This window comes from Aptenodytes patagonicus, chromosome 5 (genome assembly GCF_965638725.1).
Source record: "Aptenodytes patagonicus chromosome 5, bAptPat1.pri.cur, whole genome shotgun sequence".
Lineage (NCBI taxonomy): Eukaryota > Metazoa > Chordata > Aves > Sphenisciformes > Spheniscidae > Aptenodytes > Aptenodytes patagonicus.
The window spans coordinates 48,445,053-48,471,337 of NC_134953.1; the positions used below are offsets into that span (position 1 = coordinate 48,445,053).

At 44.9% G+C, this 26,285-nt stretch overlaps 2 protein-coding genes, 1 long non-coding RNA gene and 7 other non-coding genes across 14 annotated transcripts; 2 read left to right on the plus strand and 8 right to left on the minus strand.

The window, feature by feature from the left end:
* The first annotated feature begins 4,180 nt into the window (after positions 1–4,180).
* HEBP2 (heme binding protein 2) lies at positions 4,181–9,966 on the plus strand. Of its 3 annotated transcripts, XM_076339609.1 has the most exons (6): positions 4,181–4,395; positions 6,453–6,529; positions 6,844–6,928; positions 7,313–7,448; positions 7,691–7,856; positions 8,528–9,966. In XM_076339609.1, the coding sequence occupies exons 3-6, from the start codon at positions 6,854–6,856 to the stop codon at positions 8,700–8,702; spliced, it is 552 nt and encodes a 183-aa protein (XP_076195724.1). In that variant the 5' UTR covers positions 4,181–4,395; positions 6,453–6,529; positions 6,844–6,853; the 3' UTR covers positions 8,703–9,966. The 3 variants fall into 3 exon arrangements, with proteins under 3 accessions (XP_076195724.1, XP_076195725.1, XP_076195726.1); XM_076339610.1 differs by lacking the exon at positions 6,453–6,529; XM_076339611.1 differs by lacking the exons at positions 6,453–6,529; positions 6,844–6,928.
* On the minus strand, positions 9,684–16,714 carry LOC143161064 (uncharacterized). 3 transcript variants are annotated; one of them, XR_012995469.1, is made up of 13 exons: positions 16,650–16,714; positions 15,248–15,295; positions 14,669–14,708; positions 14,352–14,397; positions 13,918–13,948; positions 13,412–13,504; positions 12,781–12,806; positions 12,278–12,330; positions 11,883–11,934; positions 11,255–11,306; positions 10,210–10,240; positions 9,978–10,020; positions 9,684–9,807 (listed from the first exon to the last, which is right to left on the minus strand). It is a non-coding gene; the product is annotated as an uncharacterized LOC143161064 (long non-coding RNA). The 3 variants fall into 3 exon arrangements; XR_012995470.1 differs by lacking the exon at positions 16,650–16,714 and adding an exon at positions 15,605–16,331; XR_012995471.1 differs by lacking the exon at positions 11,883–11,934.
* Positions 10,089–10,164, minus strand: LOC143161472 (small nucleolar RNA SNORD47). The gene has a single exon (XR_012995537.1). It is a non-coding gene; the product is annotated as a small nucleolar RNA SNORD47 (small nucleolar RNA).
* On the minus strand, positions 11,375–11,453 carry LOC143161464 (small nucleolar RNA SNORD79). The gene has a single exon (XR_012995530.1). It is a non-coding gene; the product is annotated as a small nucleolar RNA SNORD79 (small nucleolar RNA).
* On the minus strand, positions 13,775–13,860 carry LOC143161476 (small nucleolar RNA snR60/Z15/Z230/Z193/J17). Its single transcript, XR_012995540.1, has one exon. It is a non-coding gene; the product is annotated as a small nucleolar RNA snR60/Z15/Z230/Z193/J17 (small nucleolar RNA).
* On the minus strand, positions 14,028–14,108 carry LOC143161474 (small nucleolar RNA snR60/Z15/Z230/Z193/J17). Its single transcript, XR_012995539.1, has one exon. It is a non-coding gene; the product is annotated as a small nucleolar RNA snR60/Z15/Z230/Z193/J17 (small nucleolar RNA).
* Positions 14,466–14,548, minus strand: LOC143161462 (small nucleolar RNA SNORD24). The gene has a single exon (XR_012995528.1). It is a non-coding gene; the product is annotated as a small nucleolar RNA SNORD24 (small nucleolar RNA).
* LOC143161483 (small nucleolar RNA SNORD75) lies at positions 14,787–14,853 on the minus strand. Its single transcript, XR_012995547.1, has one exon. It is a non-coding gene; the product is annotated as a small nucleolar RNA SNORD75 (small nucleolar RNA).
* LOC143161473 (small nucleolar RNA SNORD74) lies at positions 15,668–15,745 on the minus strand. The gene has a single exon (XR_012995538.1). It is a non-coding gene; the product is annotated as a small nucleolar RNA SNORD74 (small nucleolar RNA).
* Positions 16,715–16,925: 211 nt separating the features above from the next.
* Positions 16,926–26,068, plus strand: ZBTB37 (zinc finger and BTB domain containing 37). The gene is made up of 5 exons (XM_076339612.1): positions 16,926–16,976; positions 19,063–19,171; positions 20,672–21,624; positions 23,022–23,121; positions 25,380–26,068. The coding sequence occupies exons 3-5, from the start codon at positions 20,702–20,704 to the stop codon at positions 25,866–25,868; spliced, it is 1,512 nt and encodes a 503-aa protein (XP_076195727.1). The 5' UTR covers positions 16,926–16,976; positions 19,063–19,171; positions 20,672–20,701; the 3' UTR covers positions 25,869–26,068.
* The last annotated feature ends 217 nt before the right edge of the window (positions 26,069–26,285 follow it).

Consider the following 26,285-nt stretch of genomic DNA (forward strand, 5'->3'; position numbering starts at 1 on the left):
ATTGGACTTTCCTATTGATAAGAAACAATCAGTAAATGCCTGTTCTCCTTAAGGTTGTTTTTTGAGCCACTACTCTGAGTAGTGTTCTCAGATGATTGATGCCTGGCTCCTTCCCCTTTGGAGTTGTATTTGCAAAGAAGGTGTGTTGTCTCTCACCTTAGGCTATAGCTTAAGTCATTGTTAAAAAACGTTTAAAAAGGCAAAACCAGCAATACAACAGATTTGTGTCAAGGCTTTTTTCTAGCAAATGCTGTTACCTATGTGACCTTAATCTTGTTTCCCTGAATGAGATGTTCTTATCTTGAAGATAAAAATTCACCTTGTTTCATGTTCTTTTTTCTGAGAAGAATCTGTCAATAGCAGAATGTGGATGAATTTGCAGGGGAAGCTGAATTTAGTTCCTCTCCTTCTAGCACCTGGAGAGGACTGCAGGTTTTCTGTGGATTTAGTCAAGTATTAATGCTGGCTAAAGAAGTTTACTGAGACAATTGCTTCTGGGGTTCAGATGACAGCTAGATCCCTTAACAGATCCATATTAAAAATAACCCTTATTTTGGAAGGAAACCAAGTGAATAAAGCAGTATATAAAGCTGAGAAAGCTTCCAGTCTCTCTCTGGGCTCTATGGACAGAAGAGAGGAAGGTTTAGGAAGGTTTTTCATGGCAGCTGGAAGGAAGGATTAATTTAGGATTAATTCTCCAAACCTAGAATGATTCCAAAATGTGACCTTCGGTAGAGAAATTCTGGAAAACGCCAAGTCAAGAGTGCTCTGGAGTGGTGTTGGATGTAGGAAGCTTTTTATTTGGTCAAGAGCAGTCAGTTCCATGCAATCTCTGAAGCGAGCAAGGAGTCACTCAGCCAGATTTTAAGAATTGTTGTCATTGAGCCAGCTGTTCAAGGTAGCAGGGAGATGCAATAGTTTCATGTGTCATTTGTAACAAATTAGCTGGAATCAGGCAAAAAGTAGATCGATAAAATCCACATATGCATTTGCAGAAAGCAAATGATTTTTGGCTGAAGGCCAAGCCAATGATAACAAACTGGTGTGCTGACATAAAATAGGTTAGAGCATAAGGTCTAAATACCATCTCATTAGTGCTAATGGCAGAGATTTCATTTCCGCAATTTTCAAAGGATAATACAGAATCTCCTTGGAACAGTACTACAGTACATTCAGCTGCTTCTTTAGAAGATGGTACGCTTACGCTTCTTCATTTTCCTTGCTGGAAGTGAGAATGAGATATAAAATGGAATTTGCTAGAAGGCTTTCTCTTTCTTTAGAGCAGGGAGATAAGAGGCTTCTTTTGGGAGATGAATTTGCAGAAAACCACAGTTCATCTAACAACATATAAAGACATTTTTGCTGCCCTGGACTATTATTTACAGTAACATCACATGCTCAACTTCTTTGTTGTGAAGTAAGGGCTTCTGCATCATCTGATAAGTGCATGTTTGCAAAAGCAAATGTCATTTATACATGAAGAGTCTCAGTTCTTTTAAATCAAAATCTATCAAATGCAAGGCTAACTGATGCTCTGACAGGCTTAGGCAGAAATGCAAAACTGCCTGGAGCGTTTGGGTTGAGACCACTTGTTAGAACATGTGAGCGGCCAGACTGGAGACACATGCATCCCTCTCTGTCCCTCGCGTGCAATTTTTTCATATTATGCTACAGACTTGTCAGTTACAAGAACATGACCCAAAGTTATCATTAACCATACTGTAACAAAACATTTTCTCCTGGGCTTCTCCAATCCTGACACAATTAGGTCAGTGGAAAAGATTCATCTCTTTTCTGCAAGCAGTCTGTGCTTGCCTCTAGGGATAAAGGCAACTTAAAACACACTTGCATGAATTTGACAGCAGCTATTGTAATGTTGCCACAGAGCAGACGTAAGCATTTTTGCTATATAGCATGTTGCTTAAGGTCTTGTCTGAGCTTGCTATAGATAGGGTCTATAGGGAGGAAAAATGGAAATCACAAGTGATCGTATCACAGGCTTGTCCTTACACTTACCCAATAGAAGCTGCTATCCTGAAAAGCCATTACTTAAGTACGAGTTCATTACGGTGTTCTGCGCAGAAGTGCCTGCTGAAAATAGTAAAGTTAAGCTACAAACCGCATGCTTTTATGTGCTTGCACCCTCATCTCTACTCCTTGAGTTTAAGGCAACAGTACAGAAAAACATTGCTTTGACAGCTATTCTAGAAAATACCAGCCAAGTCTCAGATGTATATATATGACATTAAACAGAGGTGTCATAGGCTACCTTTGAGACTTAATTACTGCCTGTTTAATTAGTACATTTAGGGCTCCTCTGTGGGCAGCAACTTGTTGCATTAGAGGTATAGTGTACAAGGAGAGGCTGGTATTTATATAAGCAGTATGATCCTTTATTACTGCCTGTTTTTGCTTTTCCCCATGCAGTAGAGATAGCCAGGCAAACTAGCAGTATACGTACACTGTTGAACTTCCCTGTCATGTTCTGCAAACTACTGGGACCTCAAGGCGCTAAAACAGTTCTTTCACATTATTTTCCTGTGTAAAGGGCAAGGGGTACAGAGTTAGCGTACTCAGGTTTTCCCCTATTTGGAGGTACCAGTGAGACTGCGTATCAGCTTCCATCATAATACCACCATATACCTAACTATATATGGTTTGGGTATGTATATAGTTACATACAGTATACATGTCCTCATGCCTGCTCTACTGTCTCTTCCAACTGTTGACATGTTCTCTCAATTTATGTGTGAAAAACAAGAGTGTTGGAAAACAGCCTCTCGGGAGAACACTGATGATTGTTCTCCAACCTTGGGCTACTCCACCAGGAACACTTAGCTCTTTGTCGGGGACAGAAACATCAGCTGGACACATACAAACTGACTGGGGATTTGTTCTGGGTCTCTCTGCTTCAGAAACAAAATGAGAATTCACAGGGGGCTTGTGTTTTCTACAAATTGCCCCGCTTTCAAGGCAATACTTCTCTGTGCTCGTGATTGGGGTAGATTTGTTGAGATTTGCCAAACTGTTGTGGCTGGGTGTAGTTTTTTACGTGGCCTTCTCTACTCTGGAGAAAGTAATTACTAGTATACACTTGACAGGAATGTTAGGGTTACGGAGTAATGTAACAGCTAACCTTACACAAGCAGGTGCCTTCGCATGCATGTAGCTCCTGAGCAAAGACCACAAAGTAGCAGCTTCTGCTTCTCCAAAACGTCCTGCTGATTTTCCTGTTTAACCCAAGCAGAACGCAGGTAAAATTGAGAGAAAGTTTACTCAGTACAATAAAAGTACAAAGCACGCAGAGAACTGGTTCTGTATTTCAGGCCTCAGCATGTTCTAATAAGGTCCATTAGTAAACCACTCTTTACACCACCCCACTTCTGTGGCTTTAGAGTGCTTTGTGGCTTTAGCGATAAGTTTACAATTGCTATTTGGCATGGTTTTGGGGTTTTTTATTCCCCCTTTCGGAATGGGAGTGTATCACACAGCATCCTGATGAAGTTCTCTGCAAGCAAAGTGTGTTTCCTGTTAAAAGTCATTCTCGGCTATTGATTTCAAATGTCCCAGAGAGCTTAGCTGAATTTGGCTGCAAGGAATTTGCACAAACCACGACAAACACGGGAGGTGTTCTCAGAACTCAAACTGTGAAGTTTAATCTGCCCTATTGTGCTGGTACCTAAATATGTCTGGAGCTGCAGCTGGTTAAATGAAGAGTCCAGCTTCACTTTGTGTATTGTAAGCAGGACAGAATTTCACAATAGCTATGTATAACCCCTTTGTGCAGCTATCCAAGGGCTAAGGGGGCCAATTAGTCTCAAATACTGCTCAAAACAGACAGCCATTATAGAACACTGTCTGTCTTTCATAACATGCCAGCAGAAATCTCATGAGGATGGTCTTAGCTTAGTTTACAGCCAGATTTCTACCTACCATTTTACCCCAGGGGTAAAAAGGAAAAGCTGTCATTCTGTACCATCACTCTCATGTAATCTGAGTCTGGGGGGAACGTTATTTATGTGAAATTCTTTCTCCTGAGAGCAAAAAAACCTGCTGCTGACCCCGACGTAAGTAGGCACAAAGCCATGGAAACCAGGGGAAGTTACACAAGGATGCAAAACTGTTTATGGAGCCTGATCACACACTGGACCCAATGTTGCCTGGTGGGCAGTAGGTGGGACTTTCGGCATTTGCGTGGGAGCTCTCCAATGAGACCCAGAGGAGGACAAGGCTACAACCTTCTGGTTTTCATAACGGCATCTCCCTCCAGTAGGGTTGAGGTGTGGGCGGAGTTTGATGAAACTAAAATAAACACTGACACGCAGCATCTTGTGAGTATGTGCAGCCTGAGAAGGATAGACTGCAATAGCTAGAAGGATAAGGACAGCTTAAAACGTAAGTATGTCTACTTTCTCTGCTTTCTTAATATAATTAGCAGCTTGTGGAATGGCATGTTCTGGCTACAATTACTCACTGCATCAGTGTAACCTGTGAAGATGCCTGCTATGCTTTCTGTCCCTTTGGCCCATGTGTTAACAGCTGCAGAAAAAGCCTAGACACCCTACAGCAATATTTATATGAAAAGATGGAAATCTCAAAGCTAAGCATTCCTGTAGATCTGAAAACTAATTCAACTGTAAATATTTGGAGGATTCTTCTCAGTTTGTCTTCCCCCCTCCAAAAGCATTGTTTTATGTAATTCAAAAATATTTTGTACATGCAGTCACCAACAGTACTGGCCACAAAGTTATAGAAGACAGAGCTGTGAGAGATCTAACCAGCAGTTAAGAAAAAATGTGTCGGGGAGGGGTTGGAATTGGCAAGTACAGAGACAAGCCAGCTCGTACAGCAGCTACTACAACAGCATGTGTTGAAACGGAAGAACATTTACTTCTCTGCTTTCTAACATACCCAGGGAGCACATGAAAAGGAGAAACGTGTTTTCTATCAAGTTGTAGCAAGGAGAAATAGAAAGTGAAGTGACAGCAAAGCAGCATCTTTGCCTTTGAAATGGCAATGGATAAAATAAATTACTGTAGCAAGTTTCAGTATAATTGCTCACACTTGCTTCCAATAAAATGATTGGATTCCTGCTTTATTGTTATGCTTTGATGATTTGTAAATACTATTGACAAAAAGTGTATTAGAGTACAACTGTCCAGCTTGGGACTGTGCAGCAGTCCCTGGTGACCAGTCATTCTGGTAAAGACTGCTGAAGATGTATCTTCAGGCTGGGACAGGGAGGGGGACAGTGCCTGCTTTTAACCACTGGCATCAGTCTCTTGCTGTGTGGCTCTCTGATCTTCCCTTGCTCTAGGGTGACAACTGAAGGAGCTGCTAGAAAAAGCTCAACACGTGAGTGCTCTGTGCACTACTTATTTTAAGGATTGTAAGTGAAACCAGTGCCAGCAGGGGTTTTTGGGTGTGGGTTTTTTTTTTTTTTTTTGATAAAAGCTTTTCAACCTCATAGATCCCAAAGAGAAAACTCCTTGTAGCCACCTCTAAACCAGGGTACAGAAGGGGATTAATAGTATTCAACAGTAGTCTGCATGTCTTAAGAAAATGGAAACAGATATGAAGGTAGTCAGGTAGCACAAGGCAGTTCTTGATTTTACAAAAGTAGCCATGGTACAAAAATAGCCATTCACAAATGTCATGTTAAAGATGGCATACCTTAAAGACTTTACCACTGGCGGTGGGACATGCTCTGAATTGCATCAGTGCACCTTTAATACTAAAAGCCCATGAAAAAAGTAGAGCCAAAATTGACAGAGCAGGGGCTTCTTGTTGTGTGGGCAGCTATAAACAGTTGAGGAGGCAGAGAAATGAAAAATAACCTCAAGGTTCGTTCTGTTACCCAAGAAACATGCAATTAAGTTATACTCTGAGAAGACAATGTACTGTGATCTAAGAATCAAGATAATTGCTGAATTAACTACGTGTTGTCTTTGCAATGTGAAGTGCAAAGGACATAGTAATGTAATAGAAAGCAGAGACTTTCTTGGGATGTAGGTTATGCACTACAATCTGCCTGGTATAGACACCAATCATAAAAGGCGGCTCCTAAAATCTCAAGACTTTTAACCAGATGTGATTATTTCACTAGTGATTTTTATTATTTTCACTTGCTTTATTTTGGGACAGTGAGAAGAAGTTGAGCGTTTTCATGTTTTCAGCTTTTTCCTTCGATATGAAGGCTACCTAGCAGAGTAGCTACATACTTGTAAATACAGAAAATCTCATCTATCCACAGGACTCTGGGGCTAAAGGCCTTTAAGAAAGGCATCAGCTATCATGAGGCCCAATGAAGTTATGGGCACAGTCAATAACAGAGTACCCATCAACACCAATACCTTCATCCAGGAGCAAATTGGCTGAACTCCTCAAGTCCTTTTTACCTATGGATTTCCACACAACTGCCACTTACAGAATCTCAACCTTCTGTTTTGCAGCCAGGAAGTGCCTTCACTTCATGGAGAAGCGAAGGCAGCTTATCCTGGAAGATGACCACTCCCACACCAGCCTAGAGGTAGCTTCTTGGTCTTGGTTCTCTGTTGGTTCCTTCCAGGGCTTAAAGGATTCCAGCCCTCGTTGTTGAATCATTGGGGATAAGCAGTGGAATCCAGGCCTTTCACAATTTCAGGGACAACTGCCTTTTAGAAAGCACCAGTCTCTTGCCTGAACTTTTCCAGTCACTCCTCAGTGTAGCGTTACTGAAAGGTTGGAGACCAGAGGCTGAGGAAAAGCTCTTTGACATTAGGCAGAAAAGCCCTAGTGCTTTCTTCTTCCCCGTGTACACTGCACTGACTGGGGAGAGGCCAATGAACTGTGTCTGCCTTTCAGCTCTGGCAAGATGATCAAATCCTTCAAGCAAACGTTTCTGTCCCTGGACCTGCAGTCTCCTCGGTGGAACTCAGCAGAGATGATGGTAACCGCTAAAGGCCAGGGGAACAGAACTCTCTGCAGCCAGGGTGCTGCAGAGCTAAGGTGGATTTGGGATTCTCAGTCTGATGAGCGTGGAGGAGCTGGGAAGTGTTACTATGGTCACTGTTAACACCAAATTGCAAAGGGGAAGAGGAACACCTATTTATAAGCTCTGAGGAGCTCAGCCTAAGCCAGAACTGCATGGCTTTGCAAGGGAGGCATCAAAATCGTTTAATGTTGGGGGTATGCCTTGAGTCCGCAGCTAAGAGGCTGCCCAGTGTTATCTGATTGCAACAATACTTTCATGCTGATTTGGAAAGAGTAGCTGTTAATTGATGTCATCTGTAGTATTCATCTCATGGTTACTATGACTTTTGCTACCTTTCAGGCAAAGGATTATGAACTGCGCCAGTATGAGATGGCAAAGTGGGTCAGCACAGTCATTAGGGGAGAGACGCAGAAGGAGGCAATGCGCCAGGGCTTCTGGAAACTCTTCCACTACATCCAAGGGAAGAATGAGAAAGGTATGATGTGCTAGTTTTGAACTGCAAGAAGCACAAATGGGAGATGAAGCTGAATAGTACAAGACAGTAGATGAGCTGCAAGACAAAGCAGCTTTACTTTCCTGGTCCAGCACCATTGTGACTCCATTATACCCATGAGGCTGCTTTGGTTTCTGCTTTTAGGATAAGCCTGCATGACCCTTTACAGCAGCATTCAGGCACTGCTTAGAAGACACACTTTTTTTTCCCCCCCTCTCATCTAGAGATGAAAATTGACATGACTGTGCCAGTGACATGCCTGATAAAATCTGGCTGCACAGACTTCAAGATCTCTTTCTTTGTGCCGTTTGAACATCAAGACTCTCCACCACAGCCCACTGACTTGGATGTGTTTATTGAAGAGCGGAAGGCAGGAGCCATCTTTGTCCGGTAAGCAGCACCAGCACAGCTGATGAATGAAGGTAGCTACTGAAAGGGGTTCATCTATTAAGAGTTTGGACTACTTGTTTCTTAAAGCTGATTTTCTTAACTGTGGATATATCCTGCCATTCAGAACCTTGATTTCCAAATGCTCAATTTCTGTCAGACAATCTTTCTTATGCTTGGGTGTCTTACCAAGAACAAAGAGACATGACCAAGTTTTGAAACGATTTTTCAGTACTCTTGAGTACTGCACTGAGTGGGTTTTGTAGAAATGCAGCCTACAGGATCCTCCTAGAGAACACCTAAAGTCACTCTTCCAGCCCCCTTTATTTGTAGTCCCAAACTCCCACAAAACCTGCACTGGCAGTTCTTTATTACAGGAAAAGCACCTAAAGCTACACTTGCCCTCTCTGCCATGTATTAAAGCCACAGGCAACAATCTGTGTCAGCTAATGCTCTCAGAATTGCAAGCAACTTGCAATTATTTTTTTTAAATCCTTTTAAAGTAGTATACATAGCCATACACTCCAACAGCTGGTTCTGCATACTTTACCTAATAACTGCATCTGAAGTGCTCAAACACTGCATGCTTTGCAAGCCTAAAGTTTCCTCCTGTGAAAATAAAAAGCAGGGGCTTGAACTCTGAACAAGAACTCCTCCCTTTTCACCTCTACCAGATCCTTCGGCGGATTTGCCTCCCCAGAGAAATATGCTGAGGAAGCTGAAGTCTTGGCCAGAACCTTAAGAAACAGAGGCCAACCATTTCATGAAGACTTCTTCTATACTGCAGGCTATGACAGTCCCTTCAAGCTCTTTAACAGGCACAATGAAGTATGGTATTTTAAAAAGTAATATGGTGGGAGGGGAATATTAAGAGGCTACTAATCAGCTCTGGATGAAAACAGACCTTACTAATGGCTTTTGCTTTAGTGCAGAAGAGATTTAACTTGCACATGGACACAGAATCATGTCTAATTAATTTTCTATTCTGGCTAAAAACATTTCAACTCTTTCTACAAGATGTAATTTAAGTTCAAGTAGATTGTACCTTCTAGAGTGGGAGGGAGATTGAAAGGTTCTAGGGAACACTAATAATCTGAAAATATTCCTGCAGAACAGTTTGGATGTCTAGTTTTACTTCTCATTAGAAGTGCTACAGCAATAGCTCAAGTGTTATGGAGAATGAGTTCTCCATAGAGCTGACTTTTCCCATATTGAGATCACTCCCGAGACAACAGAAAGATGGGGAAGTTAAATGAATTTTTCAAAGAAACCTACCATTAATGAGTTTTGGGAAGCAGCAGTACCTTAGCAGGCCCTAGTGCCTCATAAGCAGTAACTTTTTTTTAAAAATAGTATTATCTAAATCCCCCACCTCTCCACTCAACTGTTTCTCCTCATGGAGGCTGGATGCTGTCTTGCTCCAGACTAATGCCAGTGACCAGATTAGACTAAGAGTCCAGTGGAAAAGGGTTAACAGTGTCAAGCTGTATGTTTATTCTGTGCACATCATCTGTACCTGAACATTAATACCAGACTTACTGGTGGCCTGTAATTTTAGGAGCAAATACACAAGTAGTAGTGTTTAGCTCTCACCTACAAAACACTAATTACTACTTCCATTATTTAGCTTTGTCCAAATCTTGGTATTGGTCAGGTCAACTGCAGTCTGCACACTAGCAATACCTGACACCTAAGTTAAGACACTTGCAGGACTAGCATTTAAACTAGTTTAGTCCCTGCTCTAAATCAAGCATCTGAAACTTTTCTAAAGTAGCCTAGAGCTGTTTTACAGCAAGCTGTTCAAGTCAGAAAGCAGTTCACAACAACAGGTAGAGTTTACAAATTTTTATTGGTTCCAATCAGTATCAGGCAAACATTACCAGTATTGTTAAAAAAACTTGGCTCTTTTAATGCTGTTCATGCAAGTGTAACCCATTATTCTGCAATCTTCCACCTATTAAGACAGACACAAGAACCATTATAAGGCACCAAACCAGCACAAGAAGCTTGCTGGGAACAACTCAGACCTTAGATTTTCATCTCTGTTCAGAGAGAGAGTTCAGGCTAAGGTTATCATCATTTGTTCCAGCAAATAAATTTCATTATTACTACAGTTACACTCACCTTCTCAGTTCTTCATACAGTAGTTTCAAAGTTGCCTCCTCACCTAAAAGCAAGAAAACACAATTAACATGCACAGTAGCACAACTGCTAAAAGCTCCACAGCAGCTTTGTAACCTCAGAGAAAAGTGGAACGGAAATTGTAATATCACAGTAATTCATTTGGCAGAATCAAGTTTCATCAGTGGCTACAAATATTCCCAGAAGTTTTTAAACAGAATTCATCTGCTCTTACCCAATGAGGTTGCAGACAGCACAGTCCTTTCCTGAGAAAAGAGAGAAGTTGTTTCAGAATAACAGACATCACTACATGCAAGTTTATTTATCTATGAAATTTTATTCACCAAACTAATTTTACCTACAAGGAGGCTGCATTTCAGCTGGCAACTGACAAGAACTTCAACTTGCAACACCCAAATAGGATATACAAAGTTTACAAATACCAACTGAATTGGAAATACAGAATTACTAACATTGGAAGAATCAGGGAAAAGTACAAAGCTATCACATGCTTTGTGATACTGTCTCTCCCCAACAGAAAGTTGTATTCAATGAGTTTTAATACCTAAAATGCAAGTCCCATAGAAATCATCTTGAAAACCTATCCTTAAAGTGAGAACCAGTCTGTTGGAGGAAACAAGTTTGTACAGCAATCATCTAGAACTTGATCCTAAATTTACGTACAGCCAGCATAACCAAGATTAACAAAAATTACTGAGTAGTGACAACCACAGCATATAGGGTTGTTGGTGTTTTTTTTTAATTCAAGAGTGTAGTGTTATAGTGTCAGTTCACAAAATAGCCAGATACATCATATATGAGTTATGATAGGAGTTTTGTTTGCTGCCGTGCATTCTGCTGTACATTATCAACACTGTATTGGCCAAGCGGTCTCCACTGATTCAGCTGCTTTATATTTCCATCATGGGAAGACATCCAGCAATAAAACCCCAGTTTTCAGAGTCATTGAGGCCACATCTTCTGTTCATACAAACAGAACTCTACATAAAGTTTACCACTGACTACAGTTCAGGAATTGTCAGGGTATCTGCTCAGAAAGAGCCCGTCCTTTTCAAGTCAAACTCAGAACTACATAGAAGTGCATTCTTGCTTCAAGCACATAATGTTTATTCCCACAGTAGCTGAGAGCAGGAGAATCAGAATACAATAAAAGGAAGACAAATCAGATCTGTTATAGGGCTAATTCTAGGCACCACTACCTAGGCATTTAGCACAAAGACAATAATCCAGTAATTAAACCCCATGTACTCTACACTTACCTCAGATATAAGTTAGTCTTGTTCCTCACACAAACTCCCCACAAGCTTCATTCTGTAACACATGAAATTTTATTAACACACTCTCCTTGGCAGCGCTTCAAGAGTTAGTTTGAATGCGGGTACTGTTTCAGCGCAAGAGTCCTCCTCAGCCTCTTTCAGAGAGATTCCCATTGCTTAGAATTAATCATCACAAACAGTACATGCTTAGAGAAGCTTAATGTTTTGTTACTTTTGTTTCTCCTTAGAGGAGGACCTGACCTCAGTATGTCAGACCTTACCCCCCACCACATCTCCATTCACATCACATAAAAGCTCTGATCTAGCCATTGAGACAAATAATTTATCACATTACTTCAACTACTGAAGATCAGTGCTACTCCCTGCAAAGGCCCACTACTTAATTTAACCAGCAAAAAGTTAAAATAGTAAATAATTGTACTGGCTTTGGTCAGCACAAGCTCTGCACTGCCAGGTTACCACACATTCTTATCAACTAGAAACTCAAGTAGTCCATAGCAGTTACATAGTTCAACTGGTCCATGCTATTTCTTTTCCATTACAGAAAGCAGTTAACATTTTCAAGTAGTTAAAAAAAAATCTTATGGCAACTGAGAAGCAAGCAGCTTACCAAGAAAGAACTATCTGTCACAAAGTATCCAGCAGTTCTCAAATTCTCAAATCTAGGATACACACATAAGAATGAAATTTCAGTCCAATGCTGATGTTACTCTAGAGCCTCATTATGACTTCCAGAAACTCCTTTGTCCATTACTGTTACAATCATCACTGTATCTCATCACTGTCTTTGTGACCAAAGAATGAGATTCAGTACCTAGCACCTTGGGTAAGTGAACCCTGCAGGCTGCTGGTAACCTGTGATCTATTGGTAGAGCTAAGAAAATCCTCAAGGAACCTTCTTCTTAACACTGCAGCTACACCACAATTAGAGGCCAGCATCTAGTAACTTCCCCATCACCTATCACACAGTTCTGACTAGTCATAATACATTTGCTGGCAACTTACTTTTGCTGGTAGCACCACCAACTGGATCACTTCACAGCTCCACCGCACCAGCCCTGGAACAAAGCAAAGCATCAGGACAGCGCACAAGCAAGCACACAAGGATGAAATCTAGTCAGGTGCCTGAAGTCAGATAGAGCTAATTGCAGACCTCCATGATTGAAGTCAAGGTAGTCACATCTCATCACACAGGCAGCTCACATTGTCAGTCACTGGACAGCTATCTGCTTTAGGCTAAGGTTGCTATGGACAAGAGGGCAAATTCAGAGATAGTGCTGTAAGAGCAACTTCAGGAGCTCACAGGCACCCAGTGAAGAGTTTAGCAGACCAGCCTGTCAAGGCTGGGCCTCATCCAGCAGTTCTCCCCTTAAGCATCCTTCTCTTTTGGACAAGATGCAAGCAGCAGCCAACATTGGCCCCTTGCACCTCCCTCCCAGCTTACATGCAGTTAAATACTTCATTTCTAGGCTTTTTTTTATGCCAATACTTGCACAGTTGGTACTTACATCACAATGAGAAACACATTGGAAGCCTGCAAAGGAAAAGTTGCTATTAGATAGGGTCTAGCAGGAAGTTTTAGTGTAAGAACAGTTTCAGTGAAATACTGTATCAGCATTTAGTCAAGTTTTATCCTCATTGGGATCAGAGACCTGATTCAACATCATCTACAGCAGTAGACTGCAACTCTCCCATCCCCTTTCCCAAGAGGGCCCTAAAGCCATCTCCCAGCACTCTCCCCAACACCCTGAGATCATAATTCCTTAACTCCAGAGACCGCTGGAATTGCAGAAAGGGGCAAACCTCTAAATTGCAGAGTTCAGTGACATGAACTTTGTGTAAACATGTAAGTTGGTCTAAACTGGGAAAAGCATTGCAGATACTAAATTCATAGTACTGCCATGTTCATGATTCAAGGCATTTAGTCTCAACAGCCACATTCTAGAAATCTTTGACAATGCAAAACAATTACTTAATGCTTTTATTGCGAAGCTTAGGGGATCTGAAGGCACAGTTAAGGTAGTAGTATCTTTGCTTCAGATTCTCCAGAAACAAAATGGATTTGCAGACCCTCTTATCTCCAAAACCAAACTCCCAAGCTCAAATGCAGCATCCATCTAAAAAATGTTTTTCAATTACCTTCAATTAAGAAGGCCTCATCTTCACCAGCATCAGTAACAGGGGAAATAGCTTCTCACACTGGAGGCACAGGTATCCTCTGTCTAGGGCAGCCTGCAAAGCAACAGAACACTTACAGAACTTGGAGCACTAACACCAGATCGACCAAGATTTTGTGTTACTGAAATAGCAAATTTATTCTGCTGTATTTGTGCTTAATTTCACAAGCACAGCCTACTCTATCCTACTAAATTTTTAATGGTTAGCCCATTTACTAATCTTCTGAGACAAATTTTCAAAACACATTCATGCAGCAAAAGAAAGTAGTGTTTCACCCTCAGCTTTCCACAGGAATTGTCTGTCAAACTTAGCCTAAGGTACAGGAGGCTGCATCAGATAGGAGCGAAAGACAGTAACAGCGTGATCACCATGGGTCATCTGCTGAACTATGCTATCATCACACACAGCCTTTTCACACATCAGGGATATAACTTAGTTTTTACAGATGCAGGCAAAACTGTATTTACCTTGCATGCTTATAGCTTCATCTCCCAGTGCCTGCAACAAAAGAAAAAAAATCAGATTCCCTTAGCCTTCATGGCCAAGCCTACACCTCCTAGCAAGAGATCACAAGAGCTAGATACATCAGATAGGAGCGAAAGACAAAATTCTTCTTCACATGATATTCTGCTGAACTATGCCATCATCACTGTATCTGCTCTGGAATAATAGTACCAAACAATTGCCTCTTCTGACAGCTTTGAAAAATTTAAGTTCTCCAAACAGAACACAAAGAAATATTCAAGAGTTTTTGAATACTAGCAAGGATCAATTGTTTCTGCATATGAGTGGAAATTAATCCCAAAGTAATTACCTCCCATTTTACACATCCCACCCTTTCCACAGCAGTGTTTCAGCAGCTCCATGGAAGAAACCCCTACACAGACTACACAATTCTCACCAGGTGATGTTTCTTCTGCAAGTCTTGCAAGTGTACAATTCAAATCCTAGAAGAAAAAAGCTTATGAACAGTATATTCAGAAGTCAAAACATCAAGGGGAATTCTAAGTTGTTGTGCCTCAGAGGGAAGTTATGGTGGTAAAAGTGCTCATCATTCTCTTGGGTCAAGAGTAGCAAATAACTGTCATCATTGTGGCACCAGAAGGAAAACTTGGCTCAGGGAATAAAGTCTGCCTACTGATGTTATTAGAACAAAAGATACTGTTTAGACAAACACTAAGCACTTTTTATGCTGAATTTTCTAGAAGTATTTTTTACCTTGTGAAGTAGCATCAAGTCTCCATATTCGGTGACAGGTCTGGAATAGACACAACAGTTTCAGACACTTGTAGAACTAAGGGAAATACCTCTGGCAGTGACACTAAGCACAGAAAAAAGCCTCAGCACCGAGTTTTCAGAAATCACTTCTGTCCACTACTCTTATACTGAAACCATCATAGGCTCCGGTTTAGTTATCAATCCTGATAGTTACAGGTTCTTTTTGAAACATTCATCAGGCACTTTTCTCCAAACAACAAACTAACTATTGTTATGGATAGTGAAACAGCAGTAATGAAGGAAAAAAGGCATCTACAGTACTATCATAGTCTGGTTATAGCATGATTAGTGGTTCAGAAACAACAGGGGCCTCACATCCACTTTCCAGTACAAAGACAGACCTGACTCTTCCCGGTAGAAGAATGAGGACTGCCTGAGGAGACACTACAAGCAATTACTGGATTACAAACACTGGTCCTATAATTTCCTGAGCTACAAGAGTTCTCCAGGCTAGTTGCTCTAAGTGTACCTACACATTAATTCTCAATTTAAACTCTGTATTTCAGAAGCAGCACTTACCTGTTTCAGAGCCATAAGAGGGAAGAGTGTAGTTGGTGCCATCTTAAACTGAAAACAAATGAATACCCATTAGTTTTTCTTCTAAGAATGAAGTTGTTACGATCACACATTGTCTTTTGAAAAATGCAAGTAAAACTCAAAACAATGCTCTGAGCCTTACAGCCAAGCTCCCCCTGAAGCAATCTACACTTCAGCTCTTTTGAGAGACAAGGCCACAAAAATAATTGCTAGCCCATATTTTCAAGCAGGACAGAACCACTAAACTTCTTGATTTTCTACAGATTCAATTCTACTGTATACTAGTCAGTTCTAGTGTATACTAGTGTATAAGCACCAGGTCAGTCCTGCAGCCATTACCTCCGTTTGGCTGCCCAGAAAGGACCGCGTGGTGTTTCAGCCATGCCAGATACACACTATTCCATGCCCAGCTCAGATATGTTGGTATTCATCACCCTCTCAGATGTCCCTACCAACATAGTTTTCATCATGTGCAGGCACATGGAAGCCCAAGTGAGCTATCATACTACTTTGTCAACATGGGGCCTTTAATTGTAACACTTAGAAAGCCAACTACTACTCAGAGCACATGATACCGGTAAGGCTGCCTCCTCATTTACCAAGAAACTATTCTGCAGGGGACAATCTCCACCTTCCCCCCAACGAAAGTGCTCTCCCCAGCCAGGCATCTGCTTCCAAGCATCAACTTGCTGAGGAGCAGACGACCCTTAACCCTAACACAACACTTACATTCTGCACACGCAACACTTTCCATTCACCGGTGAAAACTACCTTCCTAAAAGCCTAGTGCGGAGTGAAAAAAAAGAGAAACCTAAAGCTAATCTCTGCAGCTGCCACACACCACTCGTCATCTTCCAGGAGCACTTCTCATGGGAAAATGACTTCTAGACGAGACCCCGCCATGCGGGCTGCTCCCTGCTTCTCACCAGGCTCCCTCGAGCTGTCACCCCATCAAAACCGAGCCCAGGCCGCAGGCTCAGCGTCCCTGCCGCGCTCACATCCAGGGCACTACCCACTCCTCCCCACAGCGCCGCGGGGTGACGGGCCTCAAGGCAAAGCCACAGGCCTGCCATCTCCGCGGGGCCTGCGCTGGCCTCCCGTTCCCGCCGCCCGCATGGGGGCTTCACGGGACCCCCTCTCCCACACGACCCCCTGTTGGGCTCTCCGCTCCCTGCCCTCCCTCCCTCCCCCCCGGGCCGCCACGAGGCGGAGTCCCCTCAGAACGCCCCAGCGGCCTAGGCCGCAGACCGGGCCCCAGCGAGCCAATCCACCTCCATCCTCCCCCGCCAGCGCCCATCGGGGACCAAGCCCCACCCGCAGCGCCTCCACACCGCCCCCCGGAGCGGCGCGGGCCCGCACCGGGCGGGTAAAGCCCCTCACTCACCGGCAGGGCCGCAGCAAGCGCCCCCAACCCCTACCTCGCCGCGGACCGAAAAGGGCAGAAAGGGGCCTGCGCGCCCTTTATATAGGCCCGGCGCCGGTCACGTGAGCGCGGGGAGGGCGGAGCGCGGCCCTTCCCCACCCCGGGTCGCAGGGGGGCGTGGCGTGCCGGGGCGTGGCCAAGGGGCGTGGCGAGAGGGCGTGGCGCGGCGGCGGGCGGGGGAGCGATGCGCGCCGCGGCCTCACGGGCGGGAATTTTCTTCCGGGGTGCGGCCCGCTCGGGGGGTTTCGCTTCCGGGACGGTGCTGCGGGCCCTTCCCACCCCCGCCAGGTAGGTACCGGCGCGGCGCGGGCCCGGCGGGCCGGGCAGGGCAGGGCGGGGCGGGGCGGGGCGGGGTGGGGCAGGGGGAGGCCCGGGCCCGCCCCGCCCGTGAGGCGCCGTCACGCCCGCCGGGGCCGGCACAGGGGGCCGGGGAGCGCGGCCGCGCCCCGCCGCCGCCCCTCCTCCCCTCAGGGCCGCGGGGCGGGGGCCGCCGGGCCCGCTCCCCCGCCGCGGGGCCTCCGCCGGCCGGGCCCGTCCCTCCCTGGAGGCCCTGCGGCCCCGCCGGGCTCGCCCCGTCCCTCCGGCCGGCGCTCTGCCCCGCGGGAGGGGGAGCGGTGCGTTGTCAGCCCCGCGGGCGGGACGGCGTGAGGTTGGTTTAGCCCTCGGGGTGAGGGGAGGGTGGATTTCGGTCCGCCTTCTCCGCGCACCCCTGGGTTCGGGTCTTCAGGCGCCTCTCTGCAGCTGTCAGGGCTAAACATTCACCGTAATCACCTCGCGCCGGGAGCAAAGGCCTGCAGTCATGGCTTATGAGCGATTTAGTGGGGAATAAACCAAGCACTGTTAATTTTGGTCTTCTAGTTGAGGCAGGGGAGGGTGAGAAAGGCAGCATCTCTCATCTCAATTTAGAGTTACTATTGTTTTTATCTTTATTAAGGCTCCTTCGTAACTTAAAAGTAGTCAAGTTGACCAGTCGTGGTAAATCTCAGCCCTAAAAGTCGAGACTTTTCAGTTCCACCTCCTCTAAACAGCTCCCCAGCTTGACAGTTTTCTGCCAAAAGGATATATTCAGACTGAGCATCATCTGCTGCAGATGGTCTGTCTTGGCTTTTGACGAGGGCCCGATGAATCAAGAATTTCTCCCGGTCTTGGTAGTTGCACTCGCCTCACTGGGTGAAAGGCATTTTCTGAGATAAGTAAGTGCAAGTCTCAGCTGGTGATACTTTAAATCATATTAAAAAGAGATAAATGTCTCAGTATGTTCTCTGTAAAGAGCACTGCTCAGTGGGAGATCCCGCTCATCCTGCAGGTAAAGGCTGAGAGGATGAATGTGTAGGCCTGCGCCAGGAAAGGCAAAAACAGAGATGTCATTGCGCTGCTGGCTGCGGTGCGTAAGCTTGTGATAGACCCCTTACCTGGGAGGACAGAAATTGTTTTCTGACAAGGGTAGTTTGAACCAAAAAGAAAGATTCCCCCTCGCCAGCCTCTGACTGAGGTTGTCCCCAAAGCGTATCATAAAATGCCACTTCTTCGATACTGAGGTAAACAAAGCTACATGGGTCCTTTTCTCCTGCCGTCAGCGGCAGACAGATTTTTCCCTGCCTTCGGAGAAGCAGCTTGCAAATAGTTTTTAGGGCTCCCCTGGGAGCAGCTGACTTCTGACCGGGGCCGTATGCAGCCGCACTCAGCAGTTAAGATCTGATTATTATTTTTCCCCTTCTCTTTCTGTACGTCCCCAGCTGACCCCCTGAGAAATGAACAGTCGGCCTCTGCCTCCAGCCTCGCCTCCCTGCGCAAACCTACCTGGGTGGTCCCTGCCTCGGCAAGGGTGTTTCACCTCACAAAGGATGCCCACGCACCTTTCCTTTGCTTGCCTTCCTTAAGAGAATGCTTTGGGGTTTATCGCTTTAGAAACTGGTGGTTTGGGAAGATTATGAGACTACAGGCTCCCCAATCCTGTAAACATTTGCATGTGCTCGATGTGATTTCGGCTGTGTGAGTGTTCCTAATGGTGTAAGTGAGACGGCTCATTTGAGGAAAACTCTGCGTGTGTTTAAATGCTGCAGGGTTAGTGCCAGAGACACCAGCCCCATAAGAGAGGAAATTACTTATTCAGGTTATTTGCACATCCATTTTTTATTTTAATGAGCATCGCTACAACACAAACACTGAGCAGACAGCGGGGAAAGATCAATTTGATAAGATTCAGCTTTTCTCTGTGGTTTGGTGTGGGACGTCATGGAATGGTTAGCTAATCCTGCTGCTGTATCCTCCAGCAAAACAAAGAATGATGAAGCTTGACGTTCTTGACTGTGCTCAGGAGAACCCAGTTCCTCCGTGCTACATTTTTTCTTTCTTTTCTTTTTTCCTTTTAAAGGGGAAGGGGGCAAAAAGTTTTCAGACCTTTCTACTACATCAGAAGAAAAAAGGAAAACAAGATACCACCCTCGTTTCCTCCCCTTTGCATGTTACTCGTAACGTTACAGGTAAGACGTTGGATTTTCTATTTCACCTTGTTTTGTGCGTTTGAAGTTCTGCTCTTAACGTTGTGTTGACACGGACCTGTGCGCTATAGTTCCTTGATTTTTGTGGGTTTTATTGCTTTCTTCTAAAGATAGGGGAAAGGGAGAAGAAGCCTTAAGACGTGGCGCTGTTAAGCTGCACCTTGTGAAGTTTTGTGCACCCCTGATCTCACCCACCCCAGAGACACGGACCCATCCGGCCATTTAGTAGTCTCTGCATGACTTCACAAGGTTGACAGGCTGTCCTGCAGCTTCAGGTTTAGTAACATATTTTGCCAAGTTTGCACAAAGTCTGCTTGGGCATATGAACATGCGCTATCCTGCACCGTTCATAAATTAAAAAAAAAAAAAAAGTCCTTCAAAGGCACATACGCTTTCCTGTGGGCTACTCCCTTTGATTCTGAGATTTCTCGGAGTAGGCACTGTGAGCCTCGGTGTTCCCGGCCTGCCTGAAATTGTTTTGATATCTGCAGCACTCTGCTTAATCGACACTTCAGATGCCATCCAGCTTGGAAGCTGTTCATGCCACGAGTGGTCTTTAATAAACTTATTTACTTTCCTTTTTTTTTTTTTTTTTTCCTTTTTGGGAGAGTTTACGTCTAATTTTGGATCATTCCGAATTTTTACCATATATGGTCAAGGCTCCTTTTCAAACTTTGCCAAAATGAAATGTGATGATTATAGAAAAATGAATTATGGAAGGGAAACTAGGAGAGCTAGTTTGTTAATCCCCATTGTTCATAAGTAGTCTTTTGCTGTATGCAATATCTCAAACCACACAAACGTCAACTTCTTTTGCCAGGGAGTCACTTGTGCCCAGTGGATGGTCTGATAAGCTGGTGTTTAGAACCGGATTCTGTTCTTTTTCTTTCACCAGGCTGTTGTGTATTTTCTGCCATGTGTCAGAAATGCCACATATGATGAGTATCTTGGTTTTAACGATGTACTTAAGATGCCTTGAGCTCAAATGTGTGCTGGTCAGCTTTTGAAAAGTCTCTGAGGAGAATTTAGGTCCCGCTGTCTCCTTCCTGATTCCTGTTCTACAGAGGAGGGATAACAATATTACTTTCCCCTTTTCAAAGTGCTTAGAAGGTACAAGTGCTAAGTATTTTAATCCATTATGCAATCAGTTGCCTATTTTTAGTACCTGAACCATTTTTAATGTTCCTTTTACAATGCAAATATGCTTCTATTGAGGCTGACAGAACGAACTGTTTTGAGCACTTAAGCCACAAGGAATGGGGAATGGGGATTTATCGGGGACTGTTTTAACATAACTCTTGTGAAAGGTGGTGTACAGCACATAAAGATCAGAGGACTGCTGCAAGGTGCTTGTAAATTAAATGGTGAGAGACTTCTCTAAAAATCCCAGTATTTCAAACTGCGTGAAAGTAGGTAAAAAATGTTTTAAATGCAAATGATAGACTAGCTCTCTTAACGATGGTATTTTTTCCCCCTTTTCAGTAAGGTTGTGCACCTGCAACTGGGACAGCCATGGAGAAGAGTGGGAACATTCAGCTGGAGATTCCTGACTTCAGTAACTCTGTCCTGAGCCACCTGAATCAGTTACGCATGCAGGGTCGCCTCTGTGACATCGTGGTCAATGTGCAGGGGCAAGCTTTCCGCGCTCACAAGGTGGTGCTGGCTGCCAGCTCACCCTACTTCCGCGACCACATGTCCTTGAACGAAATGAGCACCGTTTCCATTTCTGTCATCAAGAACCCTTCTGTTTTCGAGCAGCTCCTTTCCTTTTGTTACACCGGTAGGATATGTCTGCAGCTGGCTGACATCATCAGTTACCTAACGGCTGCCAGTTTCTTGCAGATGCAGCACATCATAGACAAATGCACGCAGATTCTCGAGGGAATTCATTTCAAAATTAACGTGGCAGAGGTGGAAGCAGAATTGAGCCAGACCAGGACAAAGCATCAGGAGAGACCACCAGAGTCTCACCGGGTGACGCCAAATCTAAACCGTTCTCTGAGCCCACGTCACAATACCCCGAAGGGGAGTCGCCTGGGCCAGGTTAGCACAGTACTGGACATTCGGGAGCTCAGCCCACCTGAGGAGTCCACCAGCCCCCAGATAATTGAGCAGAGTTCAGACGTGGAAAGCAGGGAGCCCATACTACGGATTAACAGAGCGGGACAGTGGTACGTTGAGACAGGAATGGGAGACCGCGGGGGACGGAACGATGACGACGTCCGGGTGCTGGGAGGAGTACGCATTAAAACGGAGAACCTGGAGGAGTGGCTCGGGGCAGAGCATCAGCCGTCGGGAGAGGATGGGAGCAGTGCTGAGGAGGTCACTGCTATGGTGATCGACACCACAGGCCACGGATCGATGGGCCAAGAAGCTTATGCATTAGGGTCCTCCGGGGCCAAAGTGGTCAGACCAACCAGCAGTGAGATTGACAGGTGAGTTTTCTTTAACTTAATTACTGATCTTGGCTGTAAGAGGAGATTGTGCAAGATTTTCACTTGGCTGGGTCGGTCGCTTTGGAACGTTTCCCCCTTATGTTTCCTGTGGCCATTAAGCATAAGCACTGAAGGAAGTTTTTCGTGGTGTTAGAAAGCGTATCCAGTTTGGGTTATAGTATTTTGGCTGGGTAGTGATCAGACCAGGATCTCCAGGTACAGGCTAGATTGGGAAATTAATTATTAGCACTTATAGTTGTATAGGTTGGAATCTCTACCTCCTGGTGTATAGCTGACGTGGGGTTTTTGTCTAAAGAAGATATTGCAGTTCAGTCTCAGTAGATACGTGCTCAGCATCGGAATTAACGAGGGCACATACAATATGTTACGCAAAGTGTCATTGCAATGATGCCTTCTGGCCTGAAAATCTGGGGGTGGTTCTGTTTGAGAAACAAGCTGGTCACCAGCTGTAGGTCAAGAGGATATTTTCTTCCCGGTGGTCCATGTCAGCAGTGGGTCATGGGTTTACATATTCTGAAGCAGCTGAAGTGGGGAGCCCATCGGCCTCTGCTGTTGTTTTGATTTATATGAAAGAGCAGAAAGCCTTTATTGAAATAGGTAGTGAAATCTGCTATGTTTTCATTCTCCATCCATCTGCTTCCCCTCCACTCCAGCATTTGTTTTCTTGCCCTTAGCTCAGACCAAAGAACAGATCTGATAAAGGGCAGATCTGTTGTGTTTGGGGGGTTTGCATTTGTGGGGTTTCCCTTCACACCTGCCTCTCTTCTAGCTAAATCCCTCTGGTCCCATGGGGGAACAGCTACCTGGAAGCAGTGGATATTCTGTCACTTGTCGCTTAATAAATCAGTCAGTGGGAATGATCTTGAGCTGGCCCTTGGGAGAGCGATCCTGTCCTAGTTCCTTAACTCTTTTCCACGGATCAGCTAGCCTCGAGCATCTCTTTTTGCACGGCACTCAATATCCGCTGTTTCCTACCTGGACTCCATCACATAACTTTTGTTTCACACTTGAAAGGGGGAGGGGGGTGAGGGTGGTGAATGAGAGGTGCCCTTAGAGAAATGGTTTCTTGTCCTGTTGTACAGTTCCTGAGTCACTGGGCCCATATTGGTTTACTTGCAATAGCAGCCAAAAAGCTCTCTGTTACTGAACTGGAAGCCAAATGACTCAGTTTTATTTTTCAGATATTAAGACTGAAACCACAGACCAGTATGACTTGGTTTTTCCTTTATACTTGCGCTGTTCCGCCTCCTGTGTGTTAGCTGGTGAGGATGAAGAGATGCTATACAGGTGCCTCTATTGCTCACCCGTTGTTCTAAACACCGTAGTGACCTGATGCCCATTAAAAACTCCGTTTACACTCTTCCCCCACCCCACAGATTTAGCCCTTCTGGCAGCATGGTTGCTGTGACTGAGCGGTACAGATCAAAAAGCGAGTCTCCCGGGCGGATGGATGAGCCCAAGCAGCCCAGTTCCCAGGTAGGCAGATCAAGAAATTTGCAAGTAAATGTTGGCATTGAAGGTGAAGGGGACTGTGTTGTGGTGAAATGTATAATATTTTATATTTGCAAGCAATACTGTTTGTGAAACAAAGACCTTTTACTGTTGCAAAGGATTTAGTTGCTCCCACTGAGAACGTATGCTGTCGGTACATGATTTAAAACTGATTTTCGCTGTCGTTTGGGATTTCGGCCAGATACCTGGAAAACACAAGTTTCTCTTGTTATCTGAAGGCATAAATATCAACCCTCATTCTGGGCAGGCCACCAACTCCTGAGGAGAAACTCCATTTGCCTGCAGAGTTGAATCTGCCCTAAAACACTGACAGCAAATGCCTGAGCTGAGGGAGGAGGTGTTGGTTGGCTTCTGTGGAAGACTGAGGGGTGACAACAGCTGAACCTTTCTATGTTAGTGCCAAAACCATTCCAAAAAGCTCTCCAGGCACTACACCAGTAAACCTTTAGGGTGGAGCATCAAAGGACTGTGGATTTGTACAGAGGTCTCTGTCTCATCCCCAAGGGACTCTATTGCATAGCAGAATTTGCAACGTAAAGTAGATCCGACTCCTCTGCTGTCTTGCGGTATGGGCACAGTTTTGGGGCAGGAGGGAGAGATATGCAGAAATACAGGAGGATAATGGGCTATAGGGTGCATCAAAGTGGGGCATGGTAGTAATATCTGTGCCTAATCATTTTGATCTAATTTTTTTGTTGCATACAATCAGTATGGCAGTGGCACTATAGTGCAAGTGTATTGCCCAACACTGTGTAGAACAACTCTTGTGTGCCTGGCGGGTAAGTAATGTGTCAGTTCACAGTCAAATGAAATTGCTGGAGGCAGGTGAGGAGTTACCAGGCTGCTTTGCCCTTGAGTAAGATGAAGCAAGGGGAAAAAAATCACGATTGCTGTCTGCTAACTTTGTAATACACTTCCATAACACAAAAGATATCTTTTTGTTCCCATTTTGCCAAAGCTTTGTTCTGCGTCCTCAGAATACATCTAGAAAATTTCAGGTCAAACTAACCCTCCAGGGCAAATGTGACATACAAAGCAATTTTAGCTCTACGTACAGAAAAGCTGCTACTATTTCTCCATTGTGAGGTGGCCTCAAATGTAAAACCATAGGCTACTGTGTACACGGGGAAGTATCATCACCTTCCACTCTTCTGGTATTGCCATATTGATGCTATAAATAGTCTGCCCATGATCGCTGCCCAGTGGCAGTGGTAGAATGGAAAGAAAGTGCCATAGCTTTGTGCATCTCCTTTAGTCCCGAGCAGCCTACCAGTGCTCATACAGCCGGATTCAACAGCACCTGGCACAATACACTGCTGCTTGCGTGTGCACAGCCCTGGTTGCCAGAGGAGAGGCCCTCCTGCCATTACGCTAGTTGCTTGTCTGTGTTTGGCATCATTGGGAAACAGCGTAAGACTTGGGAGTGCAAATACTGCATCCTCCAGCACAGAGGCATTCAGGAGACGGTGTATTTGTGCTTGTTCTGAATATGATAGCCAGAAGCGGCTGTCCTAGAGCCTGAGCTTGTGGTTCAGGGTTACCCTTGGCTGTTTGTCTTTCTGGTTTCAGAAAATAATGAGGAGCCAGCTAGTCCTCGCTCTGTGACTTGGGCCAGGCATGCCAGCTCTCTGTGCTGCAGATCCTTCCCTGCAATGCCGCAGGGCTGGGATGGTTTACACAGCCATTTAGGCAAATGTGATTCATTATAAAATGAATCCTGAATGACACATGAATAAATACCTGTGTAAAGTGACACCTGAAGAGTTTCAGATATGATTTGTAGTTTATTCCACCTTCGTTTTACTGCAAGCTCATCAATTGGCTTCTTTTTTTAACCTTTAGTAAGTAAGCCAGAATGTGATATACAGTATTTTTATCAAACTGGCCCAAGTTTTAAAAAAAATAACATGTATTGACACATTTGATCCACAAGTCAATCGGTGGCTAAGCGCCCTCCTGACTTTTCTTCCCCGGATCTAGCAAATGACTTGGCAGAAGGGGCCACCATAGCAGAGGTTTCTAATTGATTGCTCATTTGTCTTCAGCCCCAAGGCTCCAGTTAAGCACTTGAATGTGTGCTTGAGGTTGAAGACATTAGTGCTGCTGATTTCGAGGTTTGGCACATGCTTCAGTGCTTTACTGGCTGGACCGGGGCCTGATCTTCTTTCCTGCAATTTGTTTTAGGCTGCTTGTTACTTAAATCCCTGTTGCTTCCTTCGCAGGGGGAGGAATCGGCTATGCTCGGAGTGAGCGGTTATGTGGAATATCTCCGGGAGCAGGAGGTTTCAGAGCGCTGGTTCCGGTACAACCCACGGCTCACTTGTATTTACTGCGCCAAATCCTTCAACCAGAAAGGCAGCCTGGACCGGCACATGCGTCTCCACATGGGCATCACGCCTTTTGTCTGCCGCATGTGTGGGAAGAAGTACACCCGCAAGGATCAGCTGGAGTATCACATCCGCAAGCACACAGGCAACAAGCCCTTTCATTGCCATGTCTGTGGCAAAAGCTTCCCTTTCCAGGCCATCCTCAACCAGCACTTTCGCAAGAACCACCCTGGCTGTATGCCTCTGGAGGGGCCTCACAGCATCTCCCCCGAAACCACCGTCACGTCTCGGGGGCAGGCGGAGGAAGAATCTCCTCCGCAGGAGGAGGCTGTCGCTGTGGGGGAGACGGCACAGGGATCTGTGTCCACGACTGGACCAGATTGAAACACGGCTACAGAGTCTGGGGAGAAAGGACCGTCTTCCCGTTCTTGGCTCTAAAGAGTCAGCACCAACCTGGCAGGCTGGTACTGTAATTAGTGCAATGCCACCACTGGACAGAAAGAAGCTCCCAAGATGTTGCCAAAATAGAAATCTCTCTCTCTCTCCCCCTCCCTCTCTCTCTCTCCCTCCTCCCCCCCCCCGCCGAGTGTTAAAAGTTTTTCTCCCTTATTCCTCCTCCTCTTGGAGAAAAACAAAACAACTGTGTCAATCAACTTCTTATTCAGGGATCGACAGGATTTTAAATTTTTTTAATGTTCCATAGTGATCTGGGACGAGCAGTCATTTGTATTTCTCGACAGTGTTTTGGCCCAGCAGCTAGGTCCTGCCGGCCGTCAGCTGTGCAGACCCGGTGAGCCTAGC

Bases quoted from the DNA above. Each gene is read 5' to 3' on its own strand.
- HEBP2 (XM_076339609.1), top strand. From the start codon at position 6,854: ATGATCAAATCCTTCAAGCAAACGTTTCTGTCCCTGGACCTGCAGTCT. The intron at 7,449-7,690 runs GTATGATGTGCT...CCTCTCATCTAG, and splicing joins CCAAGGGAAGAATGAGAAAG to AGATGAAAATTGACATGACT. The intron at 7,857-8,527 runs GTAAGCAGCACC...CACCTCTACCAG, and splicing joins GCAGGAGCCATCTTTGTCCG to ATCCTTCGGCGGATTTGCCT.
- ZBTB37 (XM_076339612.1), top strand. From the start codon at position 20,702: ATGGAGAAGAGTGGGAACATTCAGCTGGAGATTCCTGACTTCAGTAAC. The intron at 21,625-23,021 runs GTGAGTTTTCTT...CCCACCCCACAG, and splicing joins ACCAGCAGTGAGATTGACAG to ATTTAGCCCTTCTGGCAGCA. The intron at 23,122-25,379 runs GTAGGCAGATCA...CTTCCTTCGCAG, and splicing joins CCAAGCAGCCCAGTTCCCAG to GGGGAGGAATCGGCTATGCT.